A 21707-nucleotide genomic window follows, 5' to 3' on the forward strand; every position below is an offset into this window, starting at 1 on the left:
GAGTTTGCTCAAAAGGCTCGTGTTCTTTCCATGAGTGAAAACTACAAAGAGATTATGATGTTTATCTATGTATGCTTTTGTGTTTTATGTTTGGTTTTTTGGTTTTTTAATCCATGCTCCTTTGTTTATGCTTTTTTGCATGTATGCGGATGTCAAAGTAAATTCATTTATATATTTGTTTATTAACAAAACAATTCAGAGTGCTTCTCCTGCATTAGCAAACTTCAAGCAGTTTAGGAAGAAATGAAATCTAGATGAGTACATATAATTCTTTCTAACATTGGGCCTTGTCTTTAACCAAAAGCTTGCACATCCTATCTGTATAACCTGGCTTCATTGTTATTTCCTAGGTTCAATTTTCCAGTTAGACTAGAATATTAAATTCACCAATTTAGAAGTTGAGAAGTGATCATGGTGTCTCCCCTGACAGGTAAGCTTTGCACAGTGGCAATATCATAGCCAATGAGATTTCAAATCATTGTGAAATTATTATAGGAATGCAACATTCAGTTTTCTCTACAATTAGGCTAGAAGTTCAGATGTTTATCTTAACATGAGCTTATTTTAAAAGCAAAACAACTTAACTTATATAGGTCTGTATGCAAATTCTAAAATGCACAGCAAGGCCATAGGAATAAAGAATGTGAACAAGCTTCTGATCTCATCAATCTCAGATAAGATTATATGAAATCAGAGAGCTGAAGGTTTGAAATGGGTAAGGAATCTGGTTGTTTAGAGAAGTGAAGAGAAATTCCGACAATGATCTGTAGGGATAAATAAAGAACTCACAATAACTGAGTTCTCTATTTCTGTATGTGTGTGTGAGAGAGAGAGGGGGGGAGAGAGGGAGGGAGGGAGGGAGGAAGAGATATATGTTCCAGCATAATTCTGGAATGCAATTTCAACCAAACTTGGTACACAGATAACTTACTCTCTGGGAAAAAAATACTTTGGAGGTAAGACACCCCTAACACCCCTCTGGGTGTGTATTCTGTTTGGTTTGGTTTGGTTTATTGGATTTATATGCTGGCCTTCTCCCAAGGACTCAGGGCGGCGTACAACATTAAAAAAAACAACACATATTCTGTTAAGATACAGCCTGTTGTGCCTTAAAATGGATTCTACTGTGCTGCCGTAAAATGGCTTCTACTGTTCTCAGTGGCATTGCCATGGTAACAGCTTCACAGTACTCCACAAAGGGGCTCCCTCTGTTAAGAGTGGAAAATCCACCATTAGAAATTACGTTTGGTAATTTCCCCCTATAAATAAACATTTTCCCCCTATAAATAAATACCGGGGGCAACGCTGCATTATCACCTGGTAGTCCTATAAAAATATGAACTATTTTAGCAATATCAATAGCAGTTAGACTTATATACCGCTTCATAGGGCTTTCAGCCCTCTCTAAGCGGTTTACAGAGTCAGCATATTGCCCCCAACAATCCGGGTCCTCATTTTACCCACCTCAGAAGGATGGAAGGCTGAGTCAACCCTGAGCTGGTGAGATTTGAACAGCCGAACTGCTGAACTGCAGTCAGCTGAAGTAGCCTGTAGTGCTGCATTTAACCACTGCGCCACCTCGGCTCATTTTCCAGCATCTATAAAAGTGGGCCCTTCCCATAAATTCTGTAAAAAAAAAAAAAAAACCTGTTTCATTAAAAAAACTGAAGAATTAGTCATCTTTCAGAGGTTCCAATCATAAACTGCTGAGGGAGTGTAATACTAAGCAAAACGTAATGGTTTTGGGCAGCATACCAAATGCCAAACAAGGGATCCAGGAAGACTTTAAGGCCAGTTAATTGTTGAAAGAAAAGAGAAACTCTTAATCTCTTAATTTCTTAATGTTTTCTCTAACGCTAAGTAGATGATAACTTAGGGTCAGGTATATTTAGTATCATCGTCTCCTTTTAACGACCCCATAATCCCTTGCAGGGTAGAGACTGGGTAACTGAATGGAGCTAGCAGAGTGTTTACTGGCTGATTGCTCTTCCTGTTGCCAGTGTGGAGTTTTGTTTAGCAGATATATTCTAATTATGCCCAGAGACAGAAATATCTGCCTCTACCTAAGATTGAACTCACAGGCTTCTGATTGTGAGGCGAGAGCTCCACCTCTAGGCCACCACAGCACTCAGTCAGGTATATTTAGTCTGAAGAACATAAATCAAAGATAGGCACGATAACTATCTCAATATGTGAAATGGTGCCATGGAAACAGAAAGAGAAACCCAGGTGACTTTGACCAACCCTAGAATATTGCTTACTAATTCTAATGAATTCTGAATGTGATGTGTTACCTTTCTTACAGTGCTTTCTTTTCTGCACTCCCCTTTCGGAGATGGAGAAAGAATACAATGGCAAAGTGTGAAAAAAAACCACTTTAATATATTTAATCTTATTATACATTTCTTTCTAAATTACAAAGTCAACAAATTCCAAGTATAGTTTTGCTACAAGGCTTTCTTTAGGAAATCTCTTCTATAAGAAAATACATCTCATTAAACATTTCCTGTAAATAAATTATTTCAAACACTAGATAAAGTGGGAAAGGGCATGCAGATAACATTTCAACAAATCAGGGATGTAACTTTGATACTGTTAGCTGTGCTGAGAGGGTAAGGATGCTTTCCAGTGGTGGGATTCAAATAATTTAACAACCGGTTCTCTGCCCTCATGATTTCTTCCAACAATCAGTTCACAAAACTGCTCAGAAAGTTAATAACCGGTTCTCCTGAAGTAATATGAACTGGCTGAATCCCACCACTGACTCTTTCCTGTAATTTTGCTAATGCAAAAGGATATCAGTTACCTGCTTCCATTATTTAAGCAAAGGAAGCGATACACTTTGTCCATCTCCATACGTTTTCCATTGTATTGAAGTAAACTGAATAGAGTTTCCTGTATTAAACTCCCAAATAATTTGAACTTCCTAAACTTTAAATAAGCTTCTATATAAGTATCTTATTAATGACAAAAAATTTAAATATTCAATCTGGTGCTTCAGCGCTAATAATCTGTTGGTAGCAGGAACAAATTGGCATAAAAAACATTTTTTAAAAAATTTCTTCCTCAAACTACTTTCCTTAAATGAAGTGAGAAATTTGCCAAAGGAAATACATATCTGAAACATAAATGGATGGGGCAATGTCTTGGGATATTTTAAGCAGAACCATTAAGCCAAAGAAAGCGAAATCTGCATTGTCTCTCTACTATCTGCCAAAGCTATTTTTTATTTTAAGCAATACTGTCTAAAATTCATAAAACAAATTTGCATGTAATATCCATTTTTCCTCCTAGATCATGTACATTAAAATAAACTACATGAATAGTATGGGAGGGAATTAGAACATATAATAGCCTATTAATACTGGATTAAGGCATCTACCAACTGCCCTGCTAGCAGAGTCTCATGGCTTACTCTGAATTCCCATCAAAGGTTTATAGAATTCTGATTCTAAAGCAAAAACTTAGAGAATTATAAACACCTCTGCCAAAATCCACTTTCTTGCTTTTTTGTGTATAAACAATGAAGGGCAGGCTGCAAATTAGTTTACCACTACCATATGCGTTTAGATAATTTAGGTATTTTCTGAAGTTGCAGTTTGGCACTGAAATGGAAAATGGTTTGCAAGTATTTTTTAATAGACATAAAAAACATGTAGCATTTGGCTGATATTTATTCATGGGTTTTGAAATATAAATTAATTACAGATAAACTTTAATTTTTGCAAAACAGTCGTTTCATGGCTTCAGAAAGTCAGGAAAAAAGCTTGCTAGCTACAAAAAACATTGTTGCTATTGTTGTTGGTTACCTTTGATTGCTCCATTTTTAAAGGATATTACAAATGGCATATTGCCTCAGCATATTAAACTCACATGAAGGAGCCCCCCAAATAAAACAAAATGAACAGAATTAGAAACACACACACACACACACACACACACACACACACACACACACACACTTCTTTCCTCCTTTTAAGCAAAGAGAAATCAGTCTCCTAAACTTAACCCAGTTCATACCATGGGGATATCAGCATTCTGAAAGAACATATAAGGTTGCTGAATGGGGAAGCAAAGAACAGAAATTGGTTCCATTTTACTAGGCCATTAATACTGCTGAATGAACTCCACTGGCATCCATTGATATACATATAACAATCCAGTAGTGCCAATGCCAAACACATTCTTAAGGTGCATTCAGAACATATCCACCATATTCTTATGACACATATTAATCTCAGCACTTTCGATGTTATCATCTTTTTTTGTTTTGTCACTGACATATTATGGTTTACGTTCAGATCGAAAACCTTTATGACACATTATTTAGCAAAACAGATTTAATGATCCGTAATGCCCATTTTAAGGGCAAAAATGAAGAATAATTCATAATGCAAACCTCCATTCCCTAGTATTTACAACCAGCATCTTAGTGTATCATTGCATTTTGGACGTAGTAATGAATAGTCTGTTTTCAATGTAAGTCAGGTGGCTATCAATAAACCAGTAAGCCAAGTTAATGGGAGTCATTAGCTACAATAAATGAAGACGTATCAGTTTGAGTTATGAAGTCTAACTGTTTATGTCATTCATTTGAAGCTAGATCAGTGTTTTTTACTGTTGGCAATTTAAGATATCTGGACTTCAAAACCCAGAATTCCCCAGCCAGTATTGCTAAATTGCTAAGCTTAAGAAATATGAATCTAGATTGTTACCCTAGCGTAACTGCCTCTATTCATATATCTTGACAGAGATTACAAATCCCTATGCAAGTGAGGGCCTTGGATTGCAACACAATAAAATCCATAATTACATATGCAGTAACTTCCTCCTTTATTTCTAACACTTTTAGTTTGCTGGGAAATTTTTGTAGTCATGATTCAGTACATAAGTATGTGTTGATAGAAATATATTTTGGCAAAGTCCTGCTCTGTATTGTAAATATATCCTATTTTATCACCAGAGTGGGATAAACTACCTACAACTAATATGGAGAAGTCACAAGGCTATCAGTAGAGCTTTGATGCAAATCTTTGGCTCCACTGTAGTATGGTATCACACTTAAAAAGAACATCCATCTGCTGTCAACTGTACTTCCAAGCAGAATTATAACACATGTGGAGATGATGCTTTTCCTTGCCCCAAAGGATACTTGGGCCAGTCATTTCTTATTTACAATTAATTTTTTTCCACCATAGTCTATGCAGTAGACACTTGTCAAGGCCTGCTGGTGACAATTTTTCAAATCCCGCATCAGATCTTCTGGCACATATGAAGTCTTGCTTTTGAAGAATAAGTAGCATCTTTCCAGATTTTACATGATAAGCCTTTGGCACAGTCACATCGCTGGAAAATCTCCAAGCCATGGGAACCTTTCTTCCGCTGTTTGGTGCATACCTCTCCTTGGTGTAGCACAGGCTTGCAAATTTTGGTCCAAAAATGACGAGCACAACAAAACCCTTCTGTGCAATCAGAGGACCTTAAGCAAGGGTCTCCTTCATGACCTAAAAAAGAAACTTCATTGGTTAGTAATCCAAGGATGGGCAACTAAAGCAATTGGGCTATTTTCCAAATATATTCTGATAAACATACATTTATTTAAATGTATCTGCATGATCTTTCAAACCATTTAAGATAGTGGTGGGATTCAAATAATTTAACAACTGTTTCTCTGCCCTAATGATTTCTTTCAACAACCAGTTGGCTAAACTGCTCAGAAAGTTAACAACCGGTTCTCCCGAAGTGGTGCGAACTGGCTGAATCCCACCACTGATTTAAGGGGAACATTTTATTCATGGTTCGAGAAGTTGGATTGAATGGCAACAATCCTTTTCCTTTAACAGAATATATTCTATTCCCATATAAGATTTTATAAACTAATCATGTCCTTTTCCAACATACAATAATCTGTAAAGTAAGAGCAGAGGACACATGACCTTCCAGATGTTGCTAAACTCAGCAGCCCAAACCAGAGTGGCTGATGGGAAAGATTTCCTGTTAATGAGATCTATTACTACACAAGATTCCAGCTTTTACAAACTATCTCTATGAATTATGCAGGAAGGTCATCACAGATTTCACTGCCACCTAGACCTAAAATCTACTAAACATGTAGAAAAGTCTTTCTTTTTTTTTCATTTTTGGGTTTTATCCAAGTCAGCTATTAGATGGGAAATAGTAAGACAATGTTGACTAACTTCTTTGGACTCATTGATGTAACTATTAGCCCCTAGTTACATATTAAGAGAAGTATCCAATGATGCCATTCTTAATACATCTCTCATACTTTGTATACCCCCTCAGATCTGTTTCAGGGCCTTGGAACTTCCAGAACACATTTTTATAAGCAGGAATTAGTTTATCCTATATATAATGAACTCCTGTATATTCTGTAACAGGAAGAAATGTGAAATCTCTTGTATAGCCCACAAATCTACATTATGGTGAGTAAAAACTATCAAATAAATGAACCAGCAAAGAATTTATTCCATATGTAACTCAATTATAAACATGTATATAAGAACTATTAAATAAGTGTGTTTAAGACTATGAAGCTCCAATCTGAAATAATCATCAGTATAGAACTTTTATCACACAAAGCTCAAATTAATTATTCCTGAGGAATATGGTACTTAAGTTCCTCAATATTTAAAGATATTAAAGATGGAAGGATGCCTTCAAAGATGATCTTATATATATTGGGGCACAGGATCACCTTAGATATAGAAATAGGCATCATCAGCATTCAAAGAGATGCCATTTTTCTAAGGGTCTCCTGCTCCTCACCCCCAAAGAAGCCTGCCATTGAAAAGAATCAAAATGTTAATACATGAATTTACTGCTTTTTCAAAAATAGCAATAGTGAAAGCATTTAGACTTATATAACCACTTCATAGTGTTTTTTACAGCCCTCTCTAAGTGGTTTACAGAGTCAGCATATTGGCCCCAACCATCTGGGTCCTCATTTTATCCACCTCAGAAGGATGGAAAGCTGAGTCAACCTTGAGCCTGCTGAGATTTGAACTGCTGAACTGCAGCTAGCAATCAGCTGAAGTAGCCTGCAGTACTGCACTCTAACCACTACACCACCTCAGCTCTAAATCAATTTATGTACCTTGGTAGAATGCACTCCCCATAAATTGGTGTTAAGGAGTTCTTCCCTTCTCAGGAAACCATTACAGACCATTTATAAATCAAGCCATCCTACCTTTGGCATGTGTCAGCTTAGACTGTCCTTTCCCAAGATTTTGCCAGCCCAAATCCTTGGTGGGATAGTGATTATTTTTTTTATTGCGAGGCACTTCTAGAGCTGGAATATGGGGTGTGAGAATGCTCTCAGTCACTGGTATACAAATACCTAAATCAAGGAATAAAACAAGTCAGAACTGGTAATGTAACACCACAGTTGATAACATAACTGGAATGCCACAAACAAAGAAACTATGTTCATATAGAAAGTGAATACTCAAATTTATGCATGTTGGATGTCTTCCATAGCTGCCTCATACAACATTGGTTAATTTTATTATCAGCAAACTACAGTTGGGGTACTGAGGCTGAGAGGCTGGTCTTTAGCAGGACTTCACTTCCCAAACAATGTAGTGTCTGGATTTAATACGTCCATCAGTCATTAAGTTGAGAAAGTACAATTTGAAAGTAAGATCTGACAACCTGCAGGCAGTGGAGCTCATGTATGCATCCAGTCTCATTCTGAGATCCCCAGAGCACTCATGCAACTGGTATAATTGCAACGTTGAGCCCATTTTTGGTTTGGAACGCAAAAGGACAAAATGAAAGTCCTACCCATAAGGTTTAAGGTTTAAGGTTTATTAACATTTATAGGCCGCCCTTTTCCCTGAGGGGACTCAGGGCGGCTTACATAGGATCAGGGGAGGGAAATACAAACAGTGACGTAGACAAACATAGAGTAAAATAATGAGCAACATTCATTCATCATTCGGGAGGGGCGATTATCTTTGTCCCCAGGCCTGACGGGCTAGCCAGGTCTTAAGGGCTATGCGGAAGGCCTGGATGGTGGTGAGAGTACGAATCTCCACGGGGAGCTCGTTCCAAAGGGTCGGAGCTACTACAGAAAAGGCTCTCCTCCTTGTAGTTGCCAGCCGGCACTGGCTGGCAGATGGAATTCGGAGGAGGCCCAATCTGTGAGATCTAATTGGTCGCAGGGAGGTAATTGGCAGAAGGCGGTCTCTCAAGTACGCAGATCCACTACCATGAAGGGCTTTATGGGTGACTAGTAGCACCTTGAAGCGCACCCAGAGATTGACAGGTAGCCAGCGCAGCTCGCGGAGGATAGGTGTTATGTGGGTGAACCGAGGTGCACCCACGATCACTTGCGCGGCCGCGTTCTGGACTAGCTGAAGTCGCCGGATGCTCTTCAAGGGCAGCCCCATGTAGAGCACATTGCAGTATTCCAGCCTAGAGGTCACAAGGGCCCGAGTGACTGTTGTGAGAGCCTCCCGATTCAGGTAGGGTCGCAACTGGCGCACCAGGCGAACCTGGGCAAATGTCCCCCTGGTCACAGCCGTCAGGTGGTGATCAAAGGATAGCTGTGGGTCCAGGAGGACTCCCAAGTTGCGAACCCTCTCTGAGGGGTGTAGAATTTGACCCCCCAGCCTGAGTGATGGAATACTGGTCGAATTGTTGGGAGGGAAGCACAACAGCCACTCGGTCTTTTCCGGGTTGAGTACAAGCTTGTTAGCCCTCATCCAGTCCATAACGGCTTCAAGGCCTCGGTTCATCACGTCCGCCGCTTCATTGAGTTGGCACGGGGCGGACAGATACAACTGGGTATCGTCCGCATATTGATGGTATCTTATCCCGTGCCTGCGAATGATCTCTCCCAGCGGTTTCATGTAGATGTTGAATAGTAGGGGGGATAAGACCGAACCCTGAGGCACCCCATATGTTAGGGGCCTAGGGGTCGATCTCTGCCCCCCCACTAACACCGACTGCGACCTGTCCGAGAGGTAGGAGGAGAACCACCGCAGCACGGTGCCTCCCACTCCCACCTCCCGCAGTCGTCGCAGAAGGATACCATGGTCGATGGTATCGAAAGCCGCTGAGAGGTCAAGGAGAACCAGGATGGAGGAATGTCCTCCATCTCTGGTTCTCCAAAGATCATCGGTCAATGCGACCAAAGCGGTTTCTGTGCTGTAACCGGGTCTGAAGCCTGACTGGAAGGGGTCGAGATAGTTTGCTTCCTCCAAGGACCGCTGGAGCTGGAAGGCCACCACCTTCTCAACAACCTTCCCAAGAAAGGGAAGGTTGGAGACTGGACGATAGTTATTAAGAATAGCTGGATCCAAGGATGGCTTCTTCAGGAGGGGTCTCACCACCGCCGCTTTTAGCGCGGCGGGGAAGTTCCCCTCCCGAAGAGAGGCGGTAACAACCGCCTGGATCCAGCCTCGTGTCACCTCACTGCTGTTAGTAACCAGCCATGAGGGACACGGGTCCAGTACACAGGTGGAGGCACTTACAGCCCTCATGGCCTTGTCCACATCCCCAGGGGCAACATCCTGAAACTCAACCCAGAGGTGGTCTACTTCATCCTCTTGTGCCTCGGCTGGAACTGCAGAGATGGAGTCCAAGTCCGACCGAAACCGAGCAATTTTGTCCGCTAAAAATTGGGCATAATCCTCAGCTCTGCCCTGCAGGGGTTCCCCCGTTTCCCTCCTATTCAGTAGGGAGCGGGTTATCCTAAACAGGGCGGCTGGGCGGGACTCAGCAGACGCAACCAAGGTGGCTATATAAGATCTTTTCGCTGCCCTAAGAGCCCTGGTGTATTCCTTGGTGCAGGTGGTTACCATTGCTCGGTTCGATTCGGACTTATCGGACCTCCATAGGTGCTCTAGGCGTCTCCTCCGGCGCTTCATCTCCCGGAGTTCCTCGGTAAACCAAGGAGGTCTCTGGGATCCGCCACCTCGGAGGGGCCGTAGTGGCGCAATCCGGTCGAGGGTCTCCGATGCTGCCGAGTGCCAAGCAGCAACCAGAGTCTCTACCGGACTGTGGGCGAAAGTATCAGGAATGACCCCAAGCTCCGTCTGGAACCTTAACGGCTCCATAAGTCACCCCATATCTCAAGACACCAGTTTAAGACCTGCCAGTAGTACTTTTAAAAGCAATTCTGGCTTATCACAATATATGTAATTACATTAAATCCAAATTTCAGTAGAAACCATTCCATAGCAAATTAAATATTGCTAAATATGAATACTGACAATAGTTAATATATTAACTATATATACTTTGCTATTCTTCTCATCTGATTTTATATGTATGCATGTATGTGTGTGTATATGTATGTATGTATGCATATGTGTACATATACATAGTATGTATATGTATACTGTACATACTGTGTATATGCTAATATCAAGATGTTTCAAACTATGAAGCCCAATTCACAAATATGTTTGAGAAGGTAATATGCTATTACAAATTGGATCCCGTCCCTTTCTCCTTTCTCTTTCTAGATAGAGCTGCAAACAGACTCCAACAGCGAGGGGCCTATGAGTCAGCTCTGGAAGATGTGGAGGACCCTGGACAGGGTTCACACTCTGAGCAGGGACCAGAGTGGCTGGTTGGCCATCAGGAGGTGCCTGAGGCATGGAGCAGAGGTGAAAGCCAAAGGGAGTGTGCCCATGACATCAGGCCCTGGAGCAGTGGTGAAGATGTCAGGCCTTTGAGCAGTGATGAGGTTCAGAGGGAATTGGTCCCAGACACCCGGCAGAGATGGGTGGATAAATGCTGGCAGCAATTAAGGAGACAAAGGAGATAATTGGATCCAAGTGGTTGTGATTAGGCCCCTCCCAAGAGAGTATATAAGGAGACACTTTGGGAGGAGGCTGTTTGCAGGATTCAACTAATATACTAACACTGGAGAAGCTCTTGTGTGTACTTCTTATTTTGGAAGTCTGGGTTGCTGCCAAAGTCTTATTGGTATGTTAATTTACTGTGAATAAATTGTGTAGCAGTAATCTTGTGTTGGCGTATGGAGTGGGGGGTCAGAACACCTAAGGCATCTCCTCTCAAAATTTGCAAATGTGGAATTCTCATGCCACTTTTAAATTACTGAATGTTAGTGATAATGATAACATTTTAGGCAAATCTTGAAGAATAAATATGAGAATCAAGCACTAAAATACTTTATTCATGTTTTTTTTTTTAAAAAAAAGAGTTATGCAAATACCATTGTTACAGCGGTTTCCAGGACAGCACATGCCATCTCTGTGGCAACGTTTCTTCTTCCTTCTACAAACCATGCAGGCAGATGTAGTTTGATGGGGACTATGGCAGTACTTCCCAACTTCACATTCTTTATCATTAGTGCAAGGATATGCCTGTGGGTAGGTATAAATTTTAAAAAGTCATAATGAGTCAACAACACTGTAAAAGTCAAAACAAGTCATAATGGAAACATATTTTTCAGATACCAATTTATCATAAATGTTTTTCATACTTTCATTATTCAGTGATACTAAAACACCCAAAATTATGGTTTTCCAAACATTATTTGCCATAACTGATAGCACATAAATTAGATTGTCTTGTGTATTAAGGACTACCACACAGGTAAAATCAAGAAATAAGTTTAGATGGATAGATCATTTTCTATATGAGGCTAATAATAGGCATCATGTGAAAATTTCCTTTTAAGATTTAGATAAGCAGATTATTGAAATTTACAGGAATAATATTGAGATATTGGTAATAGTTTCTGCAACTGAAACTATCAATCAAACAAATAAATCAAAAGTCATTTTTTTCCCATAGCAAAATAGTAGAAATTGACATGATACTATATTCATGTGCACAGTGGTGAAATTCAGCAGGTTCTGACAGGTTCTGGAGAACTGGTAGGGGAAATTTTGAGTAGTTCGGAGAACTGGCAAATACCACCTCTGGCTGGCACCAGAGTGGGGTGGAAATTGAGATTTTGCAATATCTTTCCCCTGCCATGCCCACCAAGCCATGCTCACAGAACCGATAGTAAAAAAAAATATTGAATTTCACCACTGCACGAGAGGTTCCTTTGGTTAAAAGTGAATCTGTATATTCATAATCAATTAAACTAAAGGATTTATCTTCTTTGGTATCTGAAGAGAAAAATGCATATCAATACTCCTCCATAAACTTTTCCTTTTCTAAGAAGGCATAATTTGGCAAAAAAAATCTCTACAGTTAAAAGGAAAATTATTGCACTTCCTTTGATCTTTGATCAAAATTTGGCACAAGAGCCATTGTACTTTCAGAATCCCACTAGGGCCCTTCTTAATGTAAGACAACAGAAAAATTACTAGGGAGTGTAAAAGATAGAAATATTGCAGATAAATAGGCATATTTGTCTGTAGATTAGTTTATTTTTTAGAAAATCTGTTATGAGACAAAAATAAAGCATCTTTTAACTCTAAAAAATTTATGTGCCTTATCTTAGACGGGGTGGATTTTGTCTGTGTTCCAAAAATCTGTTCATTGATGCTGAATTTAATTGAATCAACTGTTATTTGGGGCTGTTTTAAACTTCTTTGAATAAATTAATTTCTGAGACCTTTTTTGTATCTTTAAGTGCAGACCATAAATTATTTGATAAGGAAGCACCTCTCTCCAATGTCCCCTTTCTTAGGAAAATTGTTGAGAGGATGCCCTAATGGCGTCAAGAGTTATATTTTCTGTTATACTTCATTTTCTCAGTATGGTGCCACTCTCATGGTAAATCCACTGCATTTTCATGAAATGTCAAATCACCCAAAAGTATCATGTTAACTCTCTAAATCCTTTACAGTGAACTGAAAGCACCTGAGGGTAGGACAAGAAGCAATGGATGATGTGGCATACAGTTTTCTGCCTAACCGGGGGTTGGACTAGAAGACCTCCAAGATACCTTCCAACTGTATCATTCTATTCTATTCTATTCTGTTCTGTTCTGTTCTATTCTGTTCTATGGGAACAGTGGGGACTCCTTTTCACTATGGGGAAGTGCAAACTACATTTTAAAATGCCAAGAGCCCATTGATCAACCAGGGTCGATGTCAAAAAACAAAGAAAGAAATCTAGTTTGTAAAAAACAAAATCCTGGACATTTTAACTTGATTCTTTTATAAGATACTCTTGGGCTTGAAGGGCCTTTCTGGAGTGACGTAGGATTGGACCCAAGAAAGTCTGCCATGGAAGGTGAATAGAGAAATGTGATAATTTTGCCTTCTGTGAATAATATTTTCACAAAAGCATTTTAAGATTCAAGAATTGTGTTTATACAAACCTAAGAGCTAGTAAAGTCTCATAATTCATAACTCCATGAATGAACCTATCCTAAATATGTGATATGGGGACTGGAGGCTAAAACATATAAAGAATAGTTGCTGGAATTGGGTATGTCTAGTTTAATGAAAAGAAGGACTAGGGGAGACATAATAGCAGTCTTCCAATATCTAAGGGGCTGCCACAAAGAAGAGGGAATCAACCTATTCTCCAAACCAACTGAGGGTAGGACAAGAAGCAATGGATGGAAACTAATCAAGGAGAAAAGCAACCCAGAACTAAGAAGAAATTTCTCAACAGCTAGAATAATTAACCAATGGAACAACTTGCCCCAGAAGTTGTGAATGATCCAACACTGGATATTTTTAAGAAAAGACTGGATAACAATTTGTCTTATATGGTATAAGGTTTCCTGCCTGAGCAGGGGGTTGGACTAGAAGATCTCAAAGGTCCCTTCCAACTCTCTTATTCTATTCTATTCTATTCTATTCTATTCTATTCTATTCTATTCTATTCTATTCTATTCTATTCTATATGTTGAATTAAACAATTGAAAAAATATTGAACAAGGATAACTTCATTTAAAGCAATTCCATTTCTCAGGTCAAACTAGCTTTGAAATTGACAGTATTAGTAAAGGTTTTTTTTCCATTTCATATCTGCCCGACTGATGTTTTCTTCTCCCTCGCCTGTGTATCTTTGACATATTAAAATCAACATTGCAATTTTCAAGCACATCACTGTTGGACATGTTACATCAAAGAAACCTATTAAGTCTAAGAATACAGAATCTATTATATTATTAGAATCTTCTGGAGTGGGCAATTGTCATATATTATGGTTGATCACATAGTCAGCCAGATGTTTAGACTAGATTTGGTATTTTTATCCACCTATTGAGTCGTTCCCAAAGACCTGTTATAGGCAGGTTCATATTGTTATTTGATAGTGCTAAAGATATCATCACAATATATAAGCTATTATAAGTTGCAAAAGCTGCCTTTTGCAATTGACCAATGGTGATTTTATTATTATTGATATACTTTTTGGCAGGAAATTTACCATGCATATATATTACGTGATTCCATAATTCTAAAAAAAAAAAAATGCTTAATATATGGAAGTTAAAAGTAGGTTGACTTGGCAACAGTATTATATAATCAAACAGGAAGCATGCTTGTTAGATTTTTCTCCCGCCCCCCGCCACCTTCTATTTGACAGTACAATTTTGAAAATAATTATAGAAAGACAGAGTTCTAATGGTAAAAATATTTTTCTATACAAGGAGGGCTCGTGAGCCAATTCTTTAACATGTTCTCTTGGTGGGAACACATAAGCTTTTGAGCCCCAGAAAACTCTTTTTCAATGAAGTACATTTTGTTATTACTAGCATTTCAAAGTGATAAACTAAACTAAACAAGCTGTTGTTTGCATCCCAGATTTCTGTTTCTTTCGTTCAACTCTGTCACATTTATTAAACAGTGAACTCATACTAATACCTCCTCTACTACTGCAAGGTAAAAAGACAGAAACATAAACTTCTAACAGAGCTGTGCAAAACATTCAAAAGAGATGCTTTACCAATAAGTAGAAATGAAGCAACTGTTTTTTTTCAAACATGAAAGCAGCCATGCTCTTTTGTTAGCTTCATATGACTGTCCTGGCACTTTCTCAGCATGTTTGTACATTTATTTATTTATTGGAATTTGTCAAACAAAAAGGAGAACAAGAATAAGAGAATAAAAATACAATGACAGGGATGATAGGCACGTTAGTGCACTTACGCATGCCTCCTCTACTGACCACTTAAGTATGAAGTGAGAATACATGTATATACATTTCCACCGGGACTCTCAGGAAATGAAATAGCTTGTAGAGACACTTGGACCTTACTCCCATATCTCCCAGAAAAAATAATCATGGAGGTATAAAAGTGATGTGTGTATTTCTGTGCCTCCTCTGAGCTTAAAATTTTAAAACCATGAACAGGATTTAAAAGTTATACTGAAGAAAGTAAAGTAGGTATGTGAATCCATATTTGATGTTAAGCCTTAAAATGGTACCGGTACCAGTTCCAGCATTAATGTACTACACTCATTATTATATTATTCTGATTAATTTACCAGTTATCCTCGCTAAGAATGCTGCTATTAATTAAATTTGTGGCTTTTTAAAATACTATCTTCAGACCCTCTTCACATAATTGGCATAATGTTTGCAACTTATTGGGTCCATAAGTTGCAACCTACAACATATTTGTATATAACATATATTTCACAACCAAAAAGGAATGTTAATAAATATGTATTAAATAAATAATATGGTAATAAAAATATGCATTATTACTTACAATTATAATATGTAGAAAATAAGGCTATTTTGAGGTGCTACTAAATTAGATAAATATTTGTAAAATATCTATGCAGAGAATGTAAGAATGCAAACAGGGACACTGTTACTTTCCCCATTTAAATGGCAAGTATTAAAATGCAACATATAATGGCATTGTGAAAATGATAGTATACTATTAGGATGCTTTTAAGTATCTCTATTATATGTAGAAGGAATTTGTAGTTCATAGAAGACTGGTTTTCATGGTACTTAATTCTTCTCCACAATGAATGAAAGCAAAATGACATAAGAGTAAACAAATATGTATGTTAGTTCAGTTGGTGTAATTGATTCCAAATTGCTAAATTCTGCTTTAAAGCCTCATAGAAATATTTTAATCTTTATTATAATCCATGAGAAAGAGCTTTGGGAGGTTCTGCTATTTATCTTCAGTAGATAATACTTCAGCCCAGTTCAAAGTAGTCCTTCTGCATATCTTTATTCAAATCTTTACACTATTGTGTTATATACAAGTGAACAGTTAATTCATTTTATAAGATAGGAAATAATCACAAAGAACTAGTACATTGTAAAATGTGAAGGCCGCTAGGGACATAAGTTAATATATTAATTCATTGAAAATGATCCTGATGATCTCAGTTTTGCCCCTAGTGGATATCTATTCCAGTCATAAGATTTCATTGCTCCTCCTGATGATCTGCAGTTATTTCCTGCTTTTATTATATGGAAATAACATTTTTTTTGTGAAACAGTACTGAATGGAAACTATTATGGTTCACTTAACTCTGTTAGCAGTATGTGAAAATTATTTTGCCCTTATGTGTTTTCAAAATGTAATTCCAAAGGACAAACAAAACAAAAACAAGAGAAAAAGCAAATGAGAGATTACTATATTCAACAGGATATCAAAAATTAGCAAACTAAAACTCATATTCTTTGTATTCAGCTCCTGTCCAGCTCTTGTAGCTTCAGATAATTTACAGATTGTCAAAATCTATTGCACCTCTTTTTATAGACTGAAGGCATGGCTGTCTTAAGATTAGTAGTATTTCCTGTAGCATCTTTTCTTCTAAAATATAAATTTGCCATAGATAGTTTTTAAGACAGGGGTGGAGCCAGTGGCAAGTCAATCCCTGTTGGCCTTTTTCAACCCTTAAGAGGATTTTAGTTCTTCAATGAGACAACTTTGTATTGTTTAAGCTAGCACAACCCATTGGGATCTATCCAAGGTCCTGATCATTGCTCAATGCAACCAGATTTAACTAGATCTTTTCACTTGGCCAATGTTTTTGAGAATTACTATTCTCTCAAATATCTTCATTATATTGCCTTCAGTATACAGATATCTACAGACAGTGAGTAAAGCCCACCCCCACAACCATAGGGGTGTTAAAGAGTTACATCTGATTCTTGGGGGGGGTGGTTGCTCATCTCCATTTCTTAGCTGAGGGAAACAGGATCATCCAAAGATCTTTCCATGGTTCTAAGCCAGCATGATTATGTGCCATAGCACACAGAGTTCTGATACCTTTTCACTGAAGTGTTGCGTATTTATCTACTCACATTTGCATGCTTTCAAACTGCTAGGTGGGCAGGAGCTGTAGCAAGTAACAGGAGTTCATCCCATTGCTCAGTGCTTAGGTCTGGAGTGATAGTTACAAAGTATAGAAAATCTTAAAGGAAGTCACTGACTTGAAACAGAGCAGAACAGGGTTAGTCATGGGGGCAGCAAACTTTATGTTGATATAGATTTCTGATGATTCAAATGGAGAGCATTTTAACTCAGCAGTAAGGAAAGATCATATTGAAAGGCTATGAAGTCCTTTTTTCTTAAATGAGCTTCTAGCCCTCCCCCACTCAAAAAAAACTTAATTGGTCAAAGGGTCAACCAATACTTCTTTGTTTCTTTTCATATAGAAGTCACAGACCATCTATGGTTAATTCTGGGAATGAGTCACAATTAAATGGGAACAATCAACTTCTTGTGGGCACAAGTTATTTTCAATCAGGGGCTTGTGCAGAAAATGTGTAGCTTCATAGTATAAGGTCTGGTGGAAGAAAACAATGGTGTTTTCTTTATATGGTAATAGCATTTTAGAAACTGAAAACGTTATTCAGAATGGATATAGCTTGCACTCTACCTCCTTAAGAAGCTGCCTTTCCCCTGCAGGATTCCAGAAAAATCCCCTTTGAAGGAGGCACTGATAGTGTCTCATGCTCACTATCCAAAGCACTCCGTTGCACTTTACTGGTGCCTTCTTAATGCAAGCATGTATTTTTCTTTGCTCACAAAATCTCTTCCCACTCCAGAACATTTGGTATCCATCTAATGGCTTCCTATTATTTCTTAGTGGAAAGAATATCCCTACTTCCCTATTGGGGAAAGAATTGCATTATCTCTATGTAATTAAGACTATCACTCTGAATTTTTGCACCTGCTCATAAGTTACTGATCTTATCTGACTTGGAAGATTGCACAATGTTTGTACTTATTCCCTGTGCAGGAAAAAAAATAACTGTGTGCATTTTCAAACACTTAAACACATTTTTATATAGAAAAAAAGATAAGAAGTAATAAGCCAAAAATTAGAGGCAAGAGAAAGATAAAAGAAAAGAAAGCCCAACTACTGTATATGCAGTTTACATCAATATTACTCGCTATACTGTCGGAGTTCCAACTACAGCATAAAATTACTGCTGAGATGCAGAAAATGTAAATATGCAACTGACTTCTGTGAATGGGTTGAGTGAACATGCAAACAGGAAGCCCAATCTATCTGTACAGAGAAAAAGGCATGCAGAAAAAGTCCCAGTGATGTAAAAATAAATTGAATACAAATTTGACACCATCTTTCTTACTCACTCCGAGCCTATCATTTTATTGTAACGACTTTCTCTCCTTCATTACATTAAAAGCTTAGTTGCAATCCATGTTCTTTCCTACCTAGCTTTGGTTTATCCCAAGAAGGACCTTTATTCAAGCATCACTTTCTCAGTCTTCCCACTATCCTTGACCATTCAATCACTCATTCTTGCAGTTTACTCTGCATTCAGTCATTCTGTATAACCAATTCACTGCAACATAATTCTTTTTGTACTGGTCATTTATGTTTGCATTCTAATGGTGCAGTGGCCTAGAAGTAAAGATGCTCACTTCCCAATCAGAAGGTTGAGATCTTAGGCAATGACAAATGTTTCTCTACCAGAATACAAAGAGAAAATATATGCTGTGAACTCAACAAAGGCATTAGGAAGGGCATCCAGCCGGTAAATGCTCAGCTCATTCAGTTGCCCCAATACTACCTTGATAAAAAGGATTGCAGGGTCATTAAAAGGGGGAAAATCATGTTTATATTCATTCTACATTTACTTAACCTTTTTTTTTTCTTTTCTTGGTTTACCAATTCTTAGATATTCCATTTCCACTGTATTCAGTTCTAATTCTATGTTTCTACAGAGCAGTGTTTGTCAATCTTGACAACTTTAAGATACATGGACCAAGAATTCCTCAGCCAGCATGTTGAAATCCACATATCTTAAAGTTCCCAAGATCAAGAAACAATGCTCTGAACATACCAACCTCTTTTCTATATAATAGTGCGTAGAAGCACAAACTTGCACACAGCAATTTTCTTTGTAGCAGACTATATTCTACATACACTGTTTCTACCTAGCATTTGTACAACATTCTTTCTAATTTTTTATCACACCAAGGTACATAAATTCATCTACTTTCTCAGGAGTTACGTACAATGTGGAAAATTTTGTTCCATTACTCAAATATAACTATAATCAATATATGAACATTTAGATCCATCTATCTTTTGATCAACCTGGACCAAACAGATTGACTGATTCCTAGAAAGAAAAAAAATCACATACTTTGGACCTATGATGATAGCATATGAGAAAAAACAATAGCCCAGTGCAAATTGAAGGGAAAGGGAGTGGATAAGATGAATAGAGGGGATCAAAAGGCTATTTAAAAATCCCCAGAAGATCTACAAGTTACAGTACCCTATATTCATATATTTATCAGAAATAAAACCAAATTTGATGGCATTTAACTGACCCTAATGACTGAATATTGCAAACCAGATCTAAGTTCAGACTCCTGGGCTTTAGGCTTAACAATTTCTTGTTTATAATGTCAATTTCTTGTTCCATTTAATTGTGCCCCAGAGTTACAAGCAGTAGCCTTCTACTGTCCAAACATCTACCGTGTTTCCCAGAAAATAAGACAGGGTCTTATTTTCTTTTGACCCCCCCCCCAAAAATAAGCACTCGGTCTTATTTTGGGGGAGCTCTTGTTATTTCTGAGGTGCGGGAGGCAACGAGTGTGGTCATCTCATGGCTGCTGCTGTGTTGCAATATTTTCGGGAAGGGCTTATTTTCAGGGGAGGTCTTATTTTTGGGGAAACAGGGTAAAGATGTTTGGAATTAAAGTACAATCTTCCATAGCTTTCCATAAATGGTTGCCTCAGGGATATCATGAGCTTTCTTACCATTATGAAATATAATTGCATTAATTAAAAGAAGGCATAATTATTATGAAATTATTACAGTAAAGAATTTCATTCAAATAAGCAGATTTTATTATGCTATTGTTTTAGGGTTTTTATTGCTACTTCTTAAGATGTTTTAGGGTAGACAGTTCAAATCCATTCAATAAAATTAGAAGCAAAAAATGCTTGCTCATAATAGATGAGATATTATGACCTCCACTGCAATGGCCTTTTCAATACACTTTAGCATCTGCCTTGTCTTATTTAAAATAGTCCCTTGATCTTATTCAATAGCCTGACTTTCTTGATTTAAAAAAAAATCATTTAGGAACCCCATCTTTCTACTTGGATGTCTTAAAATAATAGTCAATAGTTAAATTTTCCCTTTTTTGTTCCTTTTGTTTTAAAACACTAAATCCTCTGGGTTTGGCATAACATCAGACTAAAAGCTGCTTCTTTGAAGAATAAATATTCCTTAAAGTTTTTTTTTTTCACGCTGGTCATCCTTTCCTTCTTGTCAAGCGGGTGGCCCTATTGTCCATACAGCTCATTGTGTGTTCGACCCTCAAAGATGCCTCCAGAATTTGGCAGCACGTTTCTTTGCTGTTGTCTTTAAAACTTTGGGGGGAAAGGGGTTCATTGTGCTGTAATTCCATTCACATGTGGGGCTTGCAAGGAAATTTTAATGGAATACAAACTATATCAGACAATACCATCAACAGTGCTAACATTAGGCATCTTCTTTGAAGCTTTCGTCACACTACAATACGTCTATTTTTAAGTTGTTTTATATGTCAGAGTTTTCTGAGCTACTGGTCAAGAATAAAAAGCACACTTTGAAATGGACCCCTAGGGACACATTGTCCCTATGGAACAATGAACATTTTTTCTGCTTGAGGAGTCCATGACACTGAGTATCCTGTTTGTATAAAAGAAATCTGCAAGTTCCTACTGGATTGCAAATATGGAGGGCAGAAGTAGAAAGCGCTTGGAGGGCAGATTGCCAGTTTTCCACTTCAGATGCCCTGTGGTACAGGATAGACATGGAAGAAGACCTTAAACAGTGAGGTGAAAAGGCAATCTTTTGTTATTTATTTTTGAGGACAACATCCTCACAGGAAAGCATCACAATACTATATACATATATATATCAATGATGCCTAGAACTAAACCAAACATTGGGGAGGTCAGCAGAACAAAAATTGGCTGCTTATTCTTTCTTTTTCTAATTATCATCCTTTTCCTTCTCTTCTTTGGTACTAGAAGAAGATAGAGTACTAAACTCTTTTCATTCAAGACAGCTTTGTAATTAGACTTGAGGCTCCATTTGGCTGCTTACCTGACTTGTTAAAGAATGCAGTCTTGTTTTATTATGACCATTCTGCAAATACTATCCGTGTTATCTCTGATACTCGGTGCAACCCATCTGAAGCTAAAATAAGATACTATTACTTCCTCTTTTGTGTACAAGGGCTATCTAGCAGCTGGCAAATGACTCTTTCTTTGCATTGGCAATGGGACAGCATTCTGTATAGCAGTAAATTAGATCAAGGACTGCAGGGCAAGTACAGT

General features: G+C 38.0%; 1 protein-coding gene across 1 annotated transcript; it reads right to left on the reverse strand.

The window, feature by feature from the left end:
- Positions 1-4946: 4946 nt before the first annotated feature.
- On the reverse strand, positions 4947-11540 carry DKK2 (dickkopf WNT signaling pathway inhibitor 2). The gene is made up of 4 exons (XM_032224362.1): positions 11454-11540; positions 11210-11360; positions 7208-7357; positions 4947-5504 (listed from the first exon to the last, which is right to left on the reverse strand). The coding sequence occupies exons 1-4, from the start codon at positions 11538-11540 to the stop codon at positions 5254-5256; spliced, it is 639 nt and encodes a 212-aa protein (XP_032080253.1). The 3' UTR covers positions 4947-5253.
- Positions 11541-21707: the final 10167 nt, after the last annotated feature.

The sequence above is a fragment of the Thamnophis elegans genome, chromosome 9 (genome assembly GCF_009769535.1).
Source record: "Thamnophis elegans isolate rThaEle1 chromosome 9, rThaEle1.pri, whole genome shotgun sequence".
NCBI lineage: Eukaryota > Metazoa > Chordata > Lepidosauria > Squamata > Colubridae > Thamnophis > Thamnophis elegans.